Below are 21,540 nucleotides of genomic sequence, written 5' to 3'. Positions count from 1 at the left end.
ACGTTTGGAGAAGAGGAGAGGAGAGATTGAGAGCTGTACCACACCGAGTGTCCACCGAACGCCTCGCCAATGAATACCCCTCGCATTCCTATGTCTGCCAGTTGACATACTGAACGCGAAGGACCAGGCTTCCACCCCTGCGAGGATTCAGGAGTCCAAAGCGGTCTGCGTGTTTTTTCCAGGTAAGACCCCCACCTCCCCCCCCCCCCCCAGCCCACTCCTCCTCTCCTGCTTCCCCTCCGGTGACCGATGTGGCTGTTCTTTTCTGTGTATTTACGCGCCGTTCGTGACTTAAGAAGGAGACGATAACGGACGCGGGCGTTTTGCGTTAACTGTCCAAGGTGCTGAAACGGCCAGTGGCTTTGTGGTAAGAAAAAAAAGCACAGTGTAGTATAGCTAACGGCCTCATGTTAAGAGTAGGTTACATGACTTCGCTGTTTGAATGCTATAGGCTATTTTTTTTTTTTGCAGACTAAACCTCCCAAGGATGTCGTGTAGGTGTCGAAAGAAGGATGAAGCTGTAACGCGCATACGATAGCCGTTGCACAGTCTTACACATTTTTTTGACCATGGCTGCTCTGCCCGATTGAATGTATCTAAGCTGCATTGTGGAGTAGCCCACCTCTTCCAGGGACGGTGTGTTGTTTTACTGCATCTGCCGGTCCGGGGTTTCACCTCATCTTATTTTTTGCAATCTTAGAATACGTCCACAGTGGATGTATAGGTAGGTAGGAGGGCGTGAAGATTCCTCTGATGTCAACAAACAATAAAGGGTTATTGCTATTTCAGACACTGGTGCACACTGAATCCAAATAAGAAGAGAGTGGTAGTGGGTTAGTCCTGCATGGTACCCCTCATTGCTTTCCAATTTGAACTTTTGTCCCATTCACTGGGAATTTGCATTGTGCCGCACCTTGTGCAAAATCAGCCACCTTTCTTAAAACAACGCCCTTGTCAGGACCTTGTGAAATGTGAACACGTGTAGCCGAAACAGGGCTGTGCACATCTGTTCCATGTGGAAATGTCAACTATGTTGAAACATGATTTAAACCACATGTCACGTAAATTGATTTATTTTTAGAAAAGGTAAGGACGAGTCACATTTAGGCTCCAGTGGGTTTTTTTTTTTTTTTTTTACTCATGGACCCAAATATCCTTTCTGTCTGCAACAGGAGCACCTGACATTTCCTGTGACAGATTCACTCACTGGATCATGGCACAGACCAACAGCAGTGGGCAGGGGACCAATGGGGTGGCGGATGAGTCCCCCAACATGATAGTGTACAGAAAGGTAAGGCAGCTGCTATTTTTAGTCTGTGTGTGTGTGTGTGTGTGTGTGTGTGCGTGCGTGCGTGTGCGTGTGTATGTGTGTGAAAGAGAGCGTAAACGTGTGTGTCTCTCATGCATCAATTTACTTGACGATGAGCTGTGCGATGGAAATTGCTAATACTGATGGCAAGACAGTGTTCTTGTGCCACGGTTGATTTAGGGTTATGATGCTTGATGAGCGCATGGATAGAACATGCAATCTTTCTCTCACAACATACATTACATGCAGTGAGAATGATTTAAAAAAAACAAAAAATTCCCCTCGGGGATTAATAAAGTAACTACCTAACCTAACCTACACATAAGGCACGACACCCTGGCATGCACGGACACATTTTCCAGAGACAGCATCAGCTTTAAACATGTTGGACGATGTTTTTTTTTTTTTTTTTTTTTTTTTTTTTTTTTTTTTTTTTTTTACTGACTGACATTAATGGAACGAGAACGAAGCAGAGGGATTTTTAACCGTTGTTCATAACACTGCCGGTATAGTTCTTCAATGTTAAATCTGTTTGTACATTAGAGAATTATGGAAAGGTTAGGGAGTGAAATGGACCAATGCTGAGACACCTTAATCCACTACTGCTATAACATTAAAGAGATTAATGAAATAATAATCCGCGGCGAAGATAACACTTGTATATTTCAACGCTTGAGGTCCAGTTATAGTGCCTTTTTGAAACTTTAACACTCTTGATGTAAAATATACATATACAAGGACATGTGTTCAGCTCCTTGTGTGCTTTTATTTAGCTGAGATCGTTTCTTTGCTCCGGACAAAAACAGAGACGCTAAATTTAAGATTAACCTACAAATAAGCCATTTAGAAAATTGCTTTTGCCACCATGCGGAGAGGATTCTGTTCCCCGGTGGCACTGCTATTTTTTCACATCTATTTTAGCTGCTGCAGGTTACATTTCTTGTAAACAAAATCCAACTCCATTTCAAATTATAGTGACCTCAAAATTTATTAAGCATCTACAACAACACCTGTATGCACATTAACATATCAATGCCTGTTTTACTTCACTCTCAGATGTAATGAAGTGATCATTTTCTCAAACATTGAGCGAATGTCTTCATTTCATTCTCTCCAGCCATCAGCAAATTCTCCATTTCTATCTGCGACAGCTTCTGCACACCAGGAATAGGATACGCTTAGCATGAAATCATAGATTGACGGTCTTTTATAGCGAGCACAGCACGTTAGGCAATATTACTAGCAGTGTGGGACGAGAGTTGCTGGAAGTGTTGTGATGTTTGCAGCAGAAAGGAGTGCTGGCTATTTCATAAGTCACAATTGTCAGGATCTTCCCAAAGTGAGACGACAGACTCAGAATCTAGATTGTTCGTTAAGTAGGTCAAATATGGATGATAATGGAGATGGATGAATGCGACGAGTTTTGTCAGTTTTATTTGTGGAGACAGTGGAGGAAGTCTGTTATTAAAATTTCTTTCTAACACGACACACTATCAAAATATGCCAAAGCATGGAAAACTGGTTGCATTCTGTACAAGTGCATCAAATATTGACTTGAGGTTATTCCATCTTATTCCGTTACAGTTTATTTAATGTGTACATGTATTGGAACGAGTATGAAGTATGAACAGATGCTACACACCACAGTGTTTATAGCCCGAGCTAATTTGCAGTGCAGCCCAGTGTGATGTCTCCTCCATTCTTCCGCTATTGATCTGGAAGCCCTACTTTTTCAATTATTCTATGAAGGATCTGTTGAACCAAGTATGCAAATGAGCAGAATACCTTCAGCCTGTGGGTTTACTCTGCAGCTTTTATATTCAGCAACTAAACTTACTTCTTTTCTTCTTCTTTTCTTTTTTTACGCAATAATGACTTTTAGACTAGTTTGTTCTGAAACATTTGGTTAGATTACGATCTTACTCATAATGCCATCCCTTCTCACTCCTTGACCACACATGGCCACAGCTTGTCTCTGTACACTGACCTGACCTAGATACACTGCAGACTGAAAGAACATGGTGAAGGCAGCAAGGATGAAATCGTGTTTCTGGAATGGGTTTAACTCAAACTGCTACTGGGAGAGTGCTGTCTGTAGACGTGTAGATGCCGCCTGGCTGTACAGGTGTCCCAAAGGCCTTTCAGATGGAGGTGGTTCGGCAGAGGTGTTGCAACCCACAATGACTGGACCGCACTAAGATGAGCTGAAATTCTCAAGTGGAAAACACGCTTTTTTTGTTGTTCTGTTCCGCTGTTCAGACCTCTTGTACGTCAATATATTAAATACATAGTGGAAATGCTGTATACAATTTTGATAGAGAGCAACTGGCCCCATCTACAAGTTGACAATGTGCTTGTAGTATATAGTAGTGGAAGGATTATGTAATAGGAGCAGAGGGAGTTTTATGGTTGAGGACAGCAGATAGTGGTTTGATAGTCCTTCCACAGGGAGCACAGCTATATCCTATCACTCTCTCAATGTTATCCTTTCACTCTCTCAATCTTTCTTTCTCGCTGGCTCGTCCACTCCTCCACTCATCCACTCCTCCACTCCTGTCATTAACGTCTAATGAAAATGGATGGCTGAGCTGAGGTGTTGACCTGCTTGTTGTGGAGACGTGTCTGTTTCCTTCAAGGACGCATGCACACAGGCACCGTACTTAATTGCATGTACAGATGTACTGAAAATGTAAATGCACAGACACAGCATTTAAACAGGTACACGTGAAGAAAGACGTGCAAACACACACAGCAACGCTTTGTGATGAACTGATTAATCGGCAACAGTCGCTGGTGACCCTGAAAATGCCATCTTCCACTATATGAATTGAAGGAAGGCATTAACAAGTACTATGTCAGAACCCCTCCAGTACGTCATGAAATGCCAATAGAGTGCTCAATAGTGGGTTTCGAGTGATAAGCACTGCGTGTCTGAAGGTATGGATCATTACTTGCAATGTAAAACCTTCACACATGAACCATAGGGCCTATACCGCTAAATGTACCTGAGTGGATGCTATATGTGTGTTTTTTCATGCCTCCTCACATGTGTGCACCATCAATAATGCTGTGATGCATGCGAGAGCATCTGTGTGTGCTTGTATGTAGGGCAAATGTTGCTAAGAGAGAGTCCTGAATTTTTTATGCAAGCCGAAAACAGCTCTGGTTCATCGCCACTCAGCATGAGGAGGGAACATCTTCTCTCATCAGCCGGCGCTTTGTGTGTGTGTGTCTTTGTATTGATGCGTCTGCGTGAGCATGTGTGTGTTATTTCATTAAGTGAGCGGTAAGCAGGAAAAAAAAGCAGTGATATATTGTATATTCAAATTGTCAGATTTAAAGTGCAGTATGTATGGTGCAGCAATTTGGCTGCTCTACGGTGCACGTTTTCTGTCTCACGAGAGAAAATGCGAAATATTTAGAATGGGAAAATTTACCATTGCTTCTCCCACAACATAGAATTACCAGAGCGTTTCAATCAGTGCAACAAAAGAGTTCATTTCCAGTTATTTGGCTAGAAATGTGATAATTAAAGTTACAATTTTTTACTTGCAGCTGTATTTCTCAGAGGAGTTTTGCAAAAAGAAGAGTTAATATCACCTGAATCTTGAAAATAACTCAAATAAGCGGCCTTGCTTAACAACAATATTTTTGAGGATTCCATTCACGATTAGATAAATTGTTAAGATTACTGTTTTCCTTCCTGTAAATTGGAGTCTGATCTTTCTCTGTGGTGTAGTATCTGACAGCTGAGGCACCAGCCCACTCTTATTTACATCTGAGCTGCCGATGGGTATCCAGTAATTGTTCTTCCAGCAGCCAGTTTGGCTTTTATCTCTGTGTTGAGCCATTAATCCTATACAGTATATTTATTTTATTTTCTGTTCTATTTTTCACCACTGAGCACAGGGAACGCTGCTATTAGTTATGTTCAGTCAATACAGGAGACTACTGTTTACATTTTTCTGCATATATAAATGTTGATACTGTCCATTTTGAGGTAATTGGTCCTTGGTGTCGTCTTTTCTCCACATAACAATGATACCAAAAGAATGTATGAGTCTGCAGATCTCCTTGGTTCAGCACATTTCCCCACATTATAGTACAGTAAATACACAATAAGACTGGATATTTACAGCCAAACAATACGAGAATATACAATCTTCTATAAAGTATAATTTAAAGTATAATTAAAATGAGTTTTCTATCTAATTCCTTTACAAACATTTGTAGCAATTAGCTAGTCCCTGATCAATACATGCTTCAGATCACCATCAAGCAGCAGTCATGATTTCATTTCACATGACCAAGTACTACACGTAATTATGATTTTTTTTAATACAATTTAGTTCGTTCCAATGTTTATACTACCAACTAATAATAATAACAAGAAGCAGCACATTTCTGTTTTTAGAAAGCCCTCGGGCCCAAATAGCTTTTGCATATAATATATAATAAGAATTGCATTTATTAATGATATTGGTGAAGTCAAACTTGTGATTTACATTTCTTTACAAACTTTCCTTCTGATATTGTTGGCACTCTGTCTTTGTGTTTCCAGCTTCAGGGGTTTCTGTTCTTCACACTTTTGAAAAGGGTGTTGATGCTGCACTGAGACTTGAACCATTTCCCCTTTGTGAGACTCAGCAATGAAGTAATGAACAAACAGAAATAACAAATAGGGCAAAGGTATTAGTGTATGCTATTGATTTGTCAATTGATTTAGTGGTTGTGTACAAGAGATCATTTTGCAAGAACAAGACATACTCTCTCCTCTGCATCACTGCAACACAGCACTAATATAGTATTGTGAGATGATGCAGAACTGTAGCCACTATTAATCCTCTGGAATCTCGGCCACTTTAAAATGCAAGCAAGTAACTGATATGAATGCGTGATGCTGTATTGTCATGTGATATTATAGATCGTCAAAAAGCGAAATGTAAATTCTGTTCTCAGGTAGCAGACAAAAGCATTAATTTAGAAACACCAGAGGGTTAACACTCGGATTCCCGGATTAGACAGCTGTAAATTCAACAGTGATCGTGTCATTGGGGAGCATTTTTCAATTTAGGCCTAATCTGCATCTGTTAAACCTGCCCTATATCAGACTACCTTGTTATCAATACAATTTCCCAACCATCCTACATTGTTCATGAGTCATAAAGCAGAGGGAACGGAATCCATTTTCAGCTTTTCCTCAGTTAAGAGCCAGATTGAAGGGTTCTTGTACTGCCTGTCTCCCTCAGTCTGCAATCAGAAGATCACTAAGACCGGGGGAGAGCGAGAGAAAAAGAGGGGGTTGAGGGGGAGGAGGGGGGGGAAAGAGGGGGATGATCTATAATTGCCAGATCAGAGAGAAATCTTTGTGTGTGAAGTGGGGCTCTTTGTATGTCAAGCTTGCCAGCCAGGCGATTTCTCTTCCTGTGTATGAAAACATGCATGTTCTTCTTGCTTACACTGTTGAGGGGAAGTGTGGGTGTTTGGCAGACGCTGTTGGATGGAAAATTGGCATTTATGGCATTGTGCGTTTCAAACTAATCCATTTTTCCTGTATTTGCTGCCATTAATACCTAAACGGCAATTAGAGGGGCTGGCATTATAGACACGTTACACCTGATCGTAGTGTAGTTCTGGTATCTCATCATGCTACTGGAGCCTCAGAAAATCACCCGGCCATTTTTTTTATAAAGATTATATCCACTATTAAACCAGGTAAAAGTGTTAATGAGAGAAAGTCTTACTTGGCTATGAGAGCAGCATATAAAACACAAACCATCCAAACTGATGTATCTTGTCACGGCGCCATTTATAATTAATACATTCCACAAATACCATGTGTGACTGGAGGTTTTCTTGATAAAAACCAATATGAGGAGGATAGCACAGTTTGTGTTGGGAGTTCGTTCTCCCCAGTTCTAATTTTGATCTATACGGAGGCCACATGAAATGCCACAAATAAACACAAAGGCTCACAAAGGGGACATGCACAGTAGGTGGCACTATCAGAGGCAAGTTATTAACTGCTGGTTTTTTTTGTGTTTCTTTTTATCTCTTACCACATCTGAATACTCATAATTACTCTTTCTTTGCTAGCTTGTGGTTATTGAACTTGTCCCCACAAAAAGCATTTAAACCTTGCGGCTTGTTTTGGTTGAAGTTATATCTTGGGCTGAGAGCCAGAGCCATTAAAGTGACAATCTGTATCTTGTAGTATGCAAATGTTTTGCAATAGCAAAATACTTTTTTGGGGGTGGAGGGGGGGATGTAATGCTGCCTGTATTAGCCTATGTTCTATCAGAGGAAACACAGAAGCCACAAAAAAACAAAACAAAAATCCAACTTTAGTGCCCATTTGTGGTAGTAATAAAAATGACATCGTGGCACACAGATGCCACAATGCTAATTACAAAACAAGCTTATTGAAAATATCTGCAGAACATTTACAGAGTTGAGCTTCTTTTTGTTATTCCTGTGAGAGTTTTAATTTTTTGGAAACACACATATGTTTTGCTCGGAGTTAGATATCAAATATCTGTCTGTTTAGTATGAAGTTAGAGGGAATTTTACAGTCTACACAGTGTTTTATGGTAAACTAAGTCTATCATCTCCGGCTCTATATGGAAAAGACAGATATGAGAGTGTTTTCTTATCTGAATGTTGGCAAGAAAGAAACATTCTTTGAAGTCAACCTGACGAGGAGCACTGAATGATCCTGGGTGTCCAGTATTAAAGGCATCTTGCGTGTCCATCCAAATCAGATGATTTTCTGCATCTACACTACATGTTGAGGTGAACATGAAGTGTTATTGCATATAAATATGATCAGAATCACAGAAGACAAAACTGTGTTCTTAGCAAAAATTAATTTGGGACATCAAATCCAAAACCATGCAGCTTGATGTAGAGTTATGGTTTCAGCAGCTCTGTGAAGACAGTGGACAGATACTTAGGCCTGTCCTGCTCTAAGCTCTCCCCTCTGTACATGTCTGCCACAGCTGGAGTCTTCAGTCCTGTCTCTTAGGGTTATATAACAGTCTGAGGAAGCTTGGGCATTGAGCTTGAGGCTGACTCAGGCATCGCTTCTGTCTGGCCATTTAATTCCAGCTCAACATTTAACAAAAGATTACAGGAGTGCCCTGGCCACAGCTGCGAATGCATCCTCCACCATCTCTCGAGTGATGGTCCTAATGAGGTCAGAGAGGCAAAGTTTTGGACCAAAGTGAAAACGAGGGGAGGAACACGTAGAGCGAAGCAGACAGGGTGACAGTTTTATCCGAATTCTTTGCTCTATTTCTCTCCATTCACCACACACTTGCTATGTGTCTGCGCATTCGTCCGAAACATCTACGCGCCCTTGTTCTCTCCTTGTTTATATCCCCGTCCCTCCTCACCCGACCCTCCCTCGCTACAAACGCCATCTGAATCTAAACGGTGTCCATGCAGTCTCCACTTCTAATGCACTCTCTGTCTACAATGTTTAAATTCCCACTCGCCTTCTTGTCTTCATGTGTCAGATTTGTGGCTGTTTATTATAGAAAGTTGGTATCCTGTCTGCTTCTCAATTTGCACTTTTGAAATAATTCAACTTCAAGTTACATCGAGCATAAAGTAAGTGATTCCTGGTTATATAATGAAGGACAGGACGACAGCATTTTCTTTCTTGCCTGCAGCGGCATGCGTCAGGTAAGTCAGAAGGGTTACCTTGACATGTACTAGCACACTTTTTGCAATCTAGATAGAATTTTGGATGTGAAAATGTATTTCCAATAAATAGACCAATTCATTGTGCGACTCGTGAACTACGACACAGCTAACTAATTTCTTTTAACTGCTTTTTCGTAAATGTCAGTGCTTTTCCATTATACAGTATGATTACATTCACTAAAGAATTCTGCACAAGGAGAAGAAAAATAATTGGAAGAATGCCGTTCTCCAAAGCAACCACTGTATATTTTATCGCTGCCTCAAATCATTGCCAAAGCTAAAATCATATTTGCACGTCAAGAGCCTTCAAAAGTAAACAGAAATAAGAAATCTTCTTATCTTTTCCGCAGACCGTTTCATGCATTATCTCACTTCTCTTTGGTGTATTTTGGCAGCTCGAAGGAAAAAAAAAAAGTCTTTTTGCAAGATATCCCTCCCCTTTCCTCCATCTCCCCCTGCCTCTGTCTGTCTGTGTAGACTTGTGAAAACATTTCTCTCAGTCCAAACTTTTTCATCCCAGTTTCCATCACTGTCTGTCTCTCGCTCTGGTGTTCACATTTGCCCTCTCATTTCTGTCTCTTTCATGCCCCTCTCCTCCCCCCCCCACTCTCCCCTCCCACTCTCATGCCCTCTTTTGTTCACTTTCAGGTCTTTGATGTTTCTCATACATCCACCATATCACACTAACTTTCTCTCTTTGTCTCTCTGGCGCTGTACCGGACACATGTGCACTCTCACCCCCCTCCCCCCTCTAGCCCCTCACCCCTTCTCTCCACCACCACCACCAGTAAAAAGACCCACCCGCCGCTGTCTCCCTGTCCCCTCCTCTCACATCCCTCGCCTCTCTTTGAAGTCATCAGAGCTCTAGTCAGAGCCCATGCCACTCCAGTCAGCTTTTATCCTCACACAGAGAAAAAGAGAGGAATGTATTTAAACCCTGCTGGAGCACAGTCATCTCTCCTCCTGTGTGAAATGATTCACTCGTGACTCATAGCTTTATTGGGAACTCTCTCTAAACAAACAACCATTGGATGTGGCATTTTCCATACAAATTGACTGTAACTGTAACTGAGAGTGCCGGCTTGATTGTCCCCTCGCAGCTCGGTGCCCCTCTCAACAATGAGGAGTCGTTCTCCCAGAAGCAATCATGTCTCAGTGATTAGCCTGCCATGACCGAGTGCCAATGCGTAAATCCAATACGAGCAAAATAATACAAGTCCACCAAAAATTGTTCCAGAGGGTACATTTTCACATGTTTGAGACATACATTTTCATTTGCCAAAACAGATAGAGAGACACACTTTTGTCTAAATCTGTGCACATCTGAGCTCATCAGACACAAACTCTCTCTCTCAGCTCGCAGGTTGTGTACTTAGCAGCTTCCACCTGCAACCTACTGAGGCTCACAGCTTCACACCATTAGTTCAGCTTAGCAAGCACAGCCATCCACAGCACAGTGTAGTCTATAAACCTCAGGCGCCATCTTGACTCAACCTGCTGCTGCTTTTTCTGTTCCTGTGCCTTTCACTGCTAAAATGTTACGAAATGATTATTTCCAGTTACAAACAAAATGTTTGTCGATTTTTGAAATACTTTGGCTGTACACACAACTATCCTTATGTCAAACCCTGACGCTTTATCAACCTAACCAAATAATGCAGCAAACTTTACATTATAACAATAAATTCCAGTATTAAATTCTTAAGGTACGAATTTTATGTTAGATCGATATACAGGTAGATAAAGAATAATGTTTGATTTCAAATGTGAGATTTAATTAATTCAGCTTGCCTATATTATTGACATATATTTCAATTCCTAGAGGTGCACTTCAAATAATTATGTCAGCTTAAAATATCAGGAAATAAATTAAGCACTTGGTGGGAGGAAAGTGTCCTCATTAAATGAATTCAAAGTATGTATTTCTTGTCCAGGCAGCTATGTAAACAAGATGATTAATCACAGCTATTCTTATATAGCTGGCAATGAAACTGCATATTAATATACACATTTCAAAATACCGTGACAGGAGCTGTTTTAACCATGCTGGCAGTATGGCTCAATGAATGCCACTCTGTAGGTCTACCACGTTAATCTACACTGAAAGATCTCAAAAACTGTTGGATGGATTGGCATGATAGTTTGTGGAGAACTTCAGATTCCCTGAAGGATAAATTATAATATCTTTAGTTTATCTTTACTTTTCTTCTTGTGTCATCACCAGGTCAGAATTAATTTATTTCCTCTTGTACTTTGGTTTGTGACCAAATACCTGAAAAAAAAAAAGCCCCAGCTATAAGTAAATGGTTTAATGCTAATGATTAAACAATAAGACGCTAACTCACCAAATTAAGATAATAAACACATCCGCCAGCATGCTTGTGGTAGCTTTTAGCTCAAAGCATCGTTATGTGTAGCAGCTGCTGGAGGGTTCACTCTCCCACTACTTTCATCAGGAATCCTTATCTAACTATTATTTTATTCATGTTGGTTTTTTATATCGCAATGACTTCTTACAATGTCTCATTGCTTATTAAGATGACCTTCCTGTGGACAGTACTGTGTAATGGTTATGCTTTCTCCTGCCCTCTGTTTTGGTTTCTACTGTGGTAGCTGGTGGCTCTTCTGATTGGATCCCCATGACAACCACACCAGCAGTTCGTTAAATGCCATTATCTCGAACACTTCGACAGAGTGTTCAGCACACCCTTGCCTAGCAAAGTGACAGAATATGAGTGTTTATGTCTATTTATGCTTGCTTCTGTTTCTTTCACTTACGATTACACGAATAACAGGGTGAAAAGCTATCGCTATAGTAACTCAAGTACTTTTACTAATGTAGCCTTCTCTATCCTATACCTCATTGGGGTACTTTCATTATGTGCTGCTTGAAATTATAATGCTGCTAAATGTCTGCCAGAAATATTTAAACTGCACTCCTCTACATTTCATCGACAGCTATAATACAAGATTAAGATTTTAGATATAAAATCTGTAATCAAATTCATGCAGTTATACAGTTGTGCAGTTTCAAATTAAGCAACAGCTGCCAAAGTAGTTACAGTTAACAAGTGACTATCTATAGGCTAGCTACAACATTAATGGCCTTTACTGTATATTTACTGTATTACAGGTTACGGAAAAACTACCAACCCCATTTTCATGAAACTTGGTGGAAGGGTTTAACATGGACCAAGGAAGAACCCAGTACATTTTGGCGGGGATTTTAATCACAGGGCCATTTCATAAATAATTTTTCACTTTCACTAAAATTGTGCTGTACGGCTTTTGGCCTACTAGATGCGATCCATCTTAAAATCCAGTAGATGGTAGTAAAATTCAATAATGACAAAACATAGGCCAACCTAGAAATACAATGACTCCATATAACACTCCACTTTCAGGATACACCTGCTCAAACTTCATACAACCAGTAGTCGCTATGGAGCACTCGAGGACAGTGGTTTCATAGAGGAGAACCAGAACCGGTACAGCTGAGATGTGAAGCTTCAGTTTGGCACAAGCGTTTTTTGACATCACTCTCATAGTTTTGTTAATATATCCAGGCATATGTAGTGGTTGAAGTTGCAAATTTGCATGTCATAGAAGAGTGGATTATTGACCTTGGTGGAAGTCTGCGCTCCCTTAGTGCCCCTCTAATGAAATCTGTTTTAGATTGATTTAACATCTGTACCTGTAAGGCTACAGTTTATTCAATTAAACAACATACAAACTACATCTGCGAATACTAATGTTCGATTTGAAGTTTTGTTGTTACTCCTTTTTACACTGCCATTGCTATTTTTACTTGATGTAAAAGGATCCAATTACACTGTACACCGCTGATAACTCGAACATACTGTCTATCAGATTCTCTGTCTCTTGTCCGCTCGACCTGTAAATCAGTGACTGGACATTGTTAACAGTGTTTCTCATCTCCCAATAAAGCCCCGTCACAGACGGACAAGAAACATGTCCACGAGATCCCTGCGCCGGACGAAAGATAAAATTTGCTGTCTAACTTTGAGCAGAATGAAATGAGACAAGGTCAGGTTTAACAATGCATTCACATATGGTGGGAAGTGTCTCTCTATTCCTCGCAACGGACTGATTTGATTTGTTGATATTAGCTTCCCTTGCCTGTATCAGCAGAGCCCTGAGCCCTGAGCTGGTTTTGGAGCGAGTGAGAGGATATGTCAGAGATGTGAGGATGATAAAATGTGCCATTAATGAAGCAGACCTACATGGATGTATGAATTGAGGCAATTACTTTTTCACAGTGGTCTCATTTGCAACATCCCAGTCTTCACACCTGTACATATCTGAAAAGTTGACAGCCTTGTGATTCTTTTTGCCAGTAATGATATTAACCGTACTTCCAACCTAGCAGTGATAACGTTTTAATGGTCGGTCTTCTTAATTTAGTGAGGTCCTGTAGCTTTCCATCTATCCGTCTAAAAGCATGACTATATTAATAATTTCTACCTGATGACACTCTGAATTACTCCACTAATGTCTGGTTTTGAAAGGTTTAACAAAGCTTATCGTCCCTCATCTTCATTGCTGCGTAGTTCAAGTGTCACTTGCGTCAAACAGTCTGCCCTTATCGGTTTATTGTCTATCCTGGCTGGTGTGTCCTCTGAAGTGTGTATGTGTGCGTGTCCTGTCAGACACCCAGTCCTTGTCTCATCTCTGTTCTGCAGACAGGAGAAGGCAGAAGAATGTCAGCCTGCCAGTATCCAGCTGCTTCTCTCTTATTGGTATTCGAGGCACATAGAGCCGTTCTGACTGTTGCACGTGCCAAGGAGGAATGTGGGAAATGAGGGGATGGAGAGGAGGAGGAGGATGAGAGGAGTGAGGCCTCCTCTCTCTCATGTTATCGGGACCTAAAAATAGACAGCATCCTCCCTTCTTTTCTATTCCCAGTACATCTCTGTTTCCATACCCAGCCTCCCTACCTGTTTTTTCCTCTCTGTTTTTCCTCTCATCCTTTTTTTTTTTTTTTTGTCTTCCTCCTTGTCTCTCTGTTTGGTCTACGTAAACATGCCCTCTGGTGCCCAATGATAAGACTCCTAAAGTGTAATGGCAGACAGTTTGAACACTGCTAACAGGCTTACCATGATGAAGGATTAAAGGGGTGATTTCATTTAACACTACAGTATTCCCATGGCCAGTTTGCACTCTTTAATCACCAAAAATAAAAGCGCAGTTATTAAATGCGCCTAAGTACAAATCTCCTTAGTGTCAACAACTTCTGATTGCTAATCAGAAATAATTGCTGAAATCACAGCATGATCTTTTCAAACCAGTCTGTTGTTTTATTGAAGTGTGAATTCATATATGTAATTGTCTGTGCATGGCTGATCAACAGATGAGAGCATACTTTTTTACTTACAGTAATCTTTAGCAACCATTAGCAATTGGATAAACTGTTGAGCAGATTTTTGGGAAACTTTTGCACAATACATCTGAAAGTAATGCAGCTTTCTTTCTTTCTCTTTCTTTTTTATTTATCTCCTAATTTATGATAGTATGCTGTTTGAGTGATGAAATCATGGTAGGTGGGCAGGAGGGATATGGGCTTTCAGTGGATTATGTTCCAGCACATGGCTAACCTTAGCTTAGTCATCGCGCCCACTGCCCGCCCACCAAGAAGATGAGAGTGAGAGAAAGAGAGACAGCGAGAGTGTGAGATAAAGAGAGAGAGAGAGGCCTTGCCCTCAGAATGCAATCCCACCACCAGCCGGGAACATCAGATCGTAGTAGATTTCAGCAGATAGGGACGGGCGTTGCAAATTAGCTTAGGCTATTAATGCCATGGTGTGTGGCATTGGTTTATGCTACGTACTTGCCCTTCTACAAATGAACATTAAACAATTAAATACTTAAATTTATAGATCAACAGTCAGAAAACAGAGTCAGCGTAATAGTGGACAGAAAAGTGAAGAAGGTTAAGGTTTGGGAGAAATATATCTAAACTGATGCGTAACAGTGATGAGATGCAATAAAGATAATACTGAAAAACAGAAGTATTACAAGACAAATGAGTGTGTGTGTGTGTGTGTGTTTGTGCGAGAGCGTGGGATATTGAGCCCTGGGTCAAATGTATCAGAAAAAAGTACAACATAACATTTGTTGCTTATCAGCAAAGGAAAGTGCAAGCAGTTTTATGGTAGTTTCACCGTTTACTGATGCCCACGACAAAATCACTAAGACCACAAATAAGCAAATGACTGTACAGAATGCTTCTGTTGGTGCTTGTTTTACTCTGACTGCTGTTACAGCCCGCAAATAAGACACGGATGATTAAATACATTTTTAAATAAGAGTGGCAATATGATGAACGCAATAAAACAATAAAAAAAATGTTTTCTTAATTTGTGACAAAATGTATTGTTTTGTTTTTTTTAACCTTGGGGCAATGAAACAAGTGTAAATATAGCATTCAAATGTTTTCATGAAGTTGTTATAGCAAATGTGTTACCTATTTTCATATTAAGCACACAGAGAGCAACATTAGCATTTATTTGAGGTAGTGTTTCTGTTCGCTCAAATTCTAATTTTAGCTCTGTTTTTGATCTCCATCATCTTCTCAGGTAAATATCTGACTCTTTAGCTTCTAAATGGTCTGCTATGGTCATTAGTTAGCAGTGGTGGAAGGCTAGGGATGGGTGATGTCTACCACGATGACGATGTCTACAGTGAAACACTGGGATGGATAATGACATTGCAGTGAGTGGGGTGTGTGTGTGTGTGTGTGGGGGGGGGGGGGGGTAAATGAACCTGAACTGTTCAGAAAGACATTCTTGCAAACTGAACTGGAGGCTATTTACAGGCGGTCTACCTGATGTTTGTTTTACCAAAGTCTCCTCTGGGTTTATTTTATTTTTTATTTTTTTTAAGTTTAGCTTGTCTTATCATTTTTAACACACATCAGCCTCCTTGCTCGGCACAGAGCGCGACCTTGTCAAACCCAGAGAAATAATTAAATAAGCCGAGCTTGACGTGACTAGGTTGCAATTCAGGTTGTGAATGACAAACCGTGTTCAGACATTTAGAGACGTGTACAAGGCTGACATGGAAATGCATTTAGTAACATTTCATCACTGCAAGCTAGTTACTAACTTTGCCTGCTTATTGCCAAGATATCATAAATTTAATCAGAGTAAGCAATTTGGAGCCGTTTCATATTAAGATTGTGCAACAGTGAAGTACAATGCTGGCCAAATTAAAAGTTAATATTTTATGATGAAAAGGTCATTACGTAGCGCTTTAGTCTGCCCCAGAACATAAAACTACAGTCCTTCAGGAATTGTATGATACTTTAAATGTGCTTTGGTTGCATAAAGCATGAGATGGCAGAAACGTACTGGCTGACAACTTTGGAACAAGAACTGCATTAACCGCAGCAATGTCAAATGAGGATAAATGCCTGTGTTTTTTCCAGGGAGCGGGCATTGCTGGCTGACTACCTCTCATCCATGATTCAATTCTTGTCTCTTTCTCTCTAGTAGAGGGTTGTTCCTCGGGGAGGGAGATGTTGAGGAGTCAGGGGAAATATTGAACATCCTTCTGCAGCCATACGCCGGGGATGCAGATTCTCTGGGGATGTGGGGAGGCAGGAGGCCGTGAGTTGTAAAAAAGCTGTAGAGTGTTGTTGAAAATACTGCAAAGAAGGGCATTGTGGAGGCAAGTATCTGTTGGCAACCATCTGGAAAGCACTCTAAATGGCATAGTGATAATACCATCTGTCCATCAAACCAGATGACAAAACAGCAACTGCTACTTCTGCTGTTGTGCCCAGGAGTGTTTTGCCATGATTATGCTACTTCCATCAAGGAAGGAAACAATGGAGAGGCACAGTATGAGAGACATTAAATGATACTGGAGGGTCATGATTATTGTTATCAGAAAAATACCTACAGATAGAAATAATGTAGAAGTTTCCAGGAATGACAAGTTAAGGAAGTGAAACAAATGATCTGGTTAATACTAGTACCATACGAGCCTTCCACAGTCATGCAGATTTGATCTTTCTTAAACTGCAACCAATAGTGACATTTGTGAAGGGCTGGTATTAAGATTTGAGTTTGGATGTTGTCTGTCGCCATCTTGCTAATTTGGAGTGGTTTGAAGCCAGAAGAAACCATATTTAGGTGAGCTGGGAGGGAGCAAGCATTGGATCTGACTCGATCTGATTGGAAACCCAGCGATACTATGTCCCGTCCACCAATAGCAGAAACCTGACTGCAATACAGTCAAACACCGTCCCAAAAACACAGATGTGAAATAACGACGGGATTACTTCCAGAGGGACCATCAGAAAACTAATAAGAGTGAGTGATTTTGGCTAATAACAGCAAAATGACTAGTGGAAAAAATGTATTGATTTAGTATTTCATTAGACTAGTTGAATGGGAGTCTATGAAGCTGGAGGCTTTTTGGGGCCAAACTCTAGTGGCACTCGGTGGTATTGCGGCTTAAGGCACTTCCGCATTGGCCTCATTTTTCAGACCCAGAAGCTATGACCACTTTTATATACTGTCTATGAACTTTCCTCAATGTGGTCTGTCAAGGCCATGAATAAATTAGTTTGAAAAACATCATAAAGGTGATTCTCTTTCATGCAAACACCTCCTACACCTGATTAGATGGAGCCACCGCTCATTTAGCTGTTATTGATCTTTACTTCTGATTTTCAACCTGGAAATATGCAGATTATTTATGTGGTTGTGAGTTTCACACAATGACAAGATGTATCATTAATGATAGTTCTTGATTATATCTGTCTTTACTAAAATCTTGAAGCAAAAATGGAGCTTGAGTAATGTAGTTGCTTGAGACTTTAAAAAAATTGTGATCACTGTTGCATCTGTATTTTATGAATTCGTAAGTAGAAAAGAGATTGCATTTGCCTGTATTCTGCCGAATAACAGGATGTGAGATGACTTATGGGTTGGAGACTAAAGTTATCAGTGTGCTCAAAACAAACTCGTTTATTTGGCGTGTCTGAACACAAAAGTGTTTATAAATGTTTCGAAGCGACACACTCGAAGGCTGGGTGAAAAGCCGTTTGTCATTTAGAGAGATGAGTTGGGATGAATTATAAAAACTGGAATCATGCTGCAGATTTTCAATCATTCTTTGAATGGATTCAAGCAGGATTTATGGTCTGTCTGAACCGCATGTCTGAACAGCATGTCTGATCGCGCTGGAAACCACTTCCCCGTCACCTTGCCGGTTTCAGATAGGGGATGTCTGTGTCACCCATTACCTGTAACTTTCCAAAACGGACAGTGCAACATTCACACCCAATTAATGCCATGATTGGCCAGTTGAGGGGGAGTGAGAGAGGAATCGAGCATTATGCTGTACATTGCAGCTCTCTTTTATTCATTTGTCAATAATTTGTGTCACTTTTAATGTGTACAAACCAATGCATCATTATCAGTGTCTCCGGAGAGACTGTCAGAAATGAAAGGATGAACACTTTCTATTTCTAACATGGTCAAACATCGCATCTTTAGAACTTGTGGTAGACCATAGACCGGCTGTGATTGTATTCAGAAAAAGTGATGGAAAAAGTGACAAAAGTGAAAGTGTGAAAAGTGAAAAATTTAAAAGCATGAGCTTAATAAACTGTACAATTTGCTGTGTGAAGTGGGTGCACATTTAAGACTGTAGTTTCATAAAGTTACAGAAATTGTGTGTGTGTGTGTGTGTGTGTGTGTGTGTGTGTGTGTTCATTCTAGCACTTAATTATCAGCCAGGTTCAATACCACCTCTGGTTGATAACATGTATGATGTTATTCACATCTCCAGACCTGATGAGTTTAAATCTGTGCGTATAAATTAATTTAGGTTCTATTTAATAATGGGACTTCTCATTCTCAATCTTTTAGCAAATTCTTCATTGAGCTTTATTTGATAACCCAAAGGAAACACAGGGAAAGTTGGCCTCCTATGTTTCTATACAACAGGAGTGTTTGACCACAGCTGGCATTGTGGATATGTTTTTCTATGAGTTGGGACATCCAACCAATGGTTTCACATGTTTCCACTGATCTACAGGTGGTGGTAACATGTCAAGGCATACAGAAATATGCTGGCAAAGACAGGAAAGACGGAGACTTCTAGCAATTTAATACTCATGTAAATGATGCCGGAAAAACTAGCTTTGCAAATGTTTTATGAGGAAGTAAATGCATTCAACACAAGTGTGAGAATTGTTATATATGTAAATTTACTTTTGTTTGTTTTCTAGAAAACTCATCAAAGCACATTTAATAGATTGGCACAATCCAAAATTCAGCTTGACTCAAATTAATTTGATTTAATTAAATTCACTGAGTCATAATACAATTTTTCACATTATTTTCCTTTTATAAAAACTTTTGTCTCTCAAAAAGTACTCAGAACAGAAAGAGGTGCTAAATTTAAGCACACAGAAAACAACACAACAGCCTGCCGCTCAGGTTACCTTAAATCAATAACACCACATGGGGAATCAAAAAAAATCTACTTGTTTGCCTACAAACATCAGTCACACTTTGATCCATTAGCAAATCAGACCAAATCAGATCAAGCCATTAAAAAGCTTCAGTCACACCTCGAGGAGCATTTCAAAGCTGAGGAGGCATCATGGTTGACGACATGTATTTGGAATCATCCGAATAAATGAAAGTCTGTTGTAAGAAAGCCATCTGTCCTTCACTGTCCATCAGAGCTCACTTATGATAATGCTGCTGCTGTGAGCAGGAGTGTTTTACAGTAGCATCAGGTTTTTCTTATCACAGTCCTCCATTATCGAGAAATAATGGACAAAGCAGTACACCACTGACTGGTACATTATGAAACACATTAATGATGTTAGCAGTGAGGAGAGAGGAGCCATCGAGGAGGAATAATTCTCCTCTAAAAAATTCATAGATCTTTGCAGTTAACCGGAAAGATAAAGACATGAGCTGCAAATGGCAATGAAGCACTCTACATCTTCAAGTTTCTTTCGACTGCACATGGTCGGATGTGATTTTATTTCAGATGACATACAATGAAGAAGAAAGAAGAAAGAAGCAACACATGTGCAGAGTAAGAGAACATCATCTCGTGAGAAACACTGAGGTGACATTCCAAGAAACAACAGTCTCACATTTGACTGATGGTTCAATGGAGCTTAATTGTGTACACAAAGACAGAACTGTATTGCGTGAAACTGAAAGCAAGACTTATCAAGCACCAAACTGCAGATGAAATAGAAATAGACCTTCAGCTTGGATGGAGTAATTACCTTCGCTCCAGGAAGTGTTCTCACCTGCGCATTTTTTTCTCACGTTATGTGATCCCAGCCTGCTGTGAAGCACACTGCCGTCTGTTCTCCACCTGACGTCTCCCGTCAGCGTACCTTGAAGATTTGCAAGAATAGAGAGAAGTGTGATAGGGACAATACAAATGCACAATAAGTATAAGAAAGAAACACAATACCGGGCCTGAAAAATGTATTTAAAACTCAACGGATATATCAGGATGCTTCATGTAAGATTAAATGTGAGCAGGGCAAACATAACATGACCATCTGTTGCCAAGAGAAAGGTTCGTTTTTATGTTCCTTGCTTTTCTCTCATTTTATCGTAGGCCTTTCCCACAATATAACCCTGCCTGCTTTATAGATAACAAGCTATAGTCTCTCTGGGCTTAACAAAGAACAATCGTGTACTATTTTGACAATTAATAAATCATTCAATATTTGTAATTTTTTTTAAGGCAACAATAATATATGCTGTGTCTAGTTTTTTTTTAAACGTAAAGGTTTGCTGCTTTCTCTGTTTTATGTCAGTGGAAAGTGTTTTGTTGCCGTCAGAAAAAGACAACTTAAATATTACACACCTATAATATAGATAATAATAGTTTTGCAAGTTCTAATAAAATACCAAATATTGGGGTAATGACAATAAAACAGAACTCTATACAGCCCATAATTAAATCATGGAATTTCTTAATAAATACCAACAAAGGTTTAACTGTAATATATCATATAAAATGTACCATCCATTACACCCCCCCACTCCCCCCCTTATTTCTTTCTCTCATGAATGAGTGATGGCTAAAACATCCTTCTGATATTGGTTGCAGACTGTGTTGCTGTGGTAACTCATACCGTAACCTCAGAGAGACTTAAGATTCATGGCATCTATTCAACAACCTTGTCAGTGTGAGCTCAATAACTTCCCTCACTTATCTGCAGGATAATTTTATTTTGAATGGCCACATGGCGTAGTGCTGCACCAGCGCAGGCAGAAGTGTCAGACTAACTTTGTTTGTATTTAGCCTGCAATGGCTTAAAATGTTTTGTTCTTGTTAGCGAACAGGAGCCAGTTAGCTGAGCTATTATGTTTTAATCCTTCACTGAAACCTCTCAGCCATGCACCAAAATGCTCTGGTTTGTAACCATCAAAAAAACTGCAATTCTTTGTGAAAATGTTAACAGCCTCCTTTGCCTGCTTTGTAGGCTGCCCTTATTCCCCACG

The 21,540-nt window shown here is 40.1% G+C and overlaps 1 protein-coding gene across 2 annotated transcripts in view; it reads left to right on the top strand.

Annotated features, from left to right (window-relative positions):
- The window catches only part of rgs7a (regulator of G protein signaling 7a), a 47,547-nt gene continuing 26,007 nt past the window's right edge, over positions 1–21,540 (top strand). The window contains exons 1-2 of one of the 2 annotated variants that reach the window (XM_069144476.1): positions 1–182; positions 1,173–1,291. In XM_069144476.1, coding sequence (XP_069000577.1) covers positions 1,214–1,291 — 78 coding nt within the window. In that variant the 5' untranslated portion in view covers positions 1–182; positions 1,173–1,213. The remainder of the gene's footprint in view (positions 183–1,172; positions 1,292–21,540) is intronic. The other variant, XM_069144475.1, reaches the window with a different exon arrangement.

The sequence above is a fragment of the Embiotoca jacksoni genome, unplaced genomic scaffold (assembly GCF_022577435.1).
Source record: "Embiotoca jacksoni isolate LCO1_2020_lvr unplaced genomic scaffold, fEmbJac1.0.p SCAF_12, whole genome shotgun sequence".
Taxonomy (NCBI): domain Eukaryota; kingdom Metazoa; phylum Chordata; class Actinopteri; family Embiotocidae; genus Embiotoca; species Embiotoca jacksoni.
Note: the sequence above shows the minus strand (reverse complement) of the source record. Positions and strands in the feature narration are given on the sequence as shown.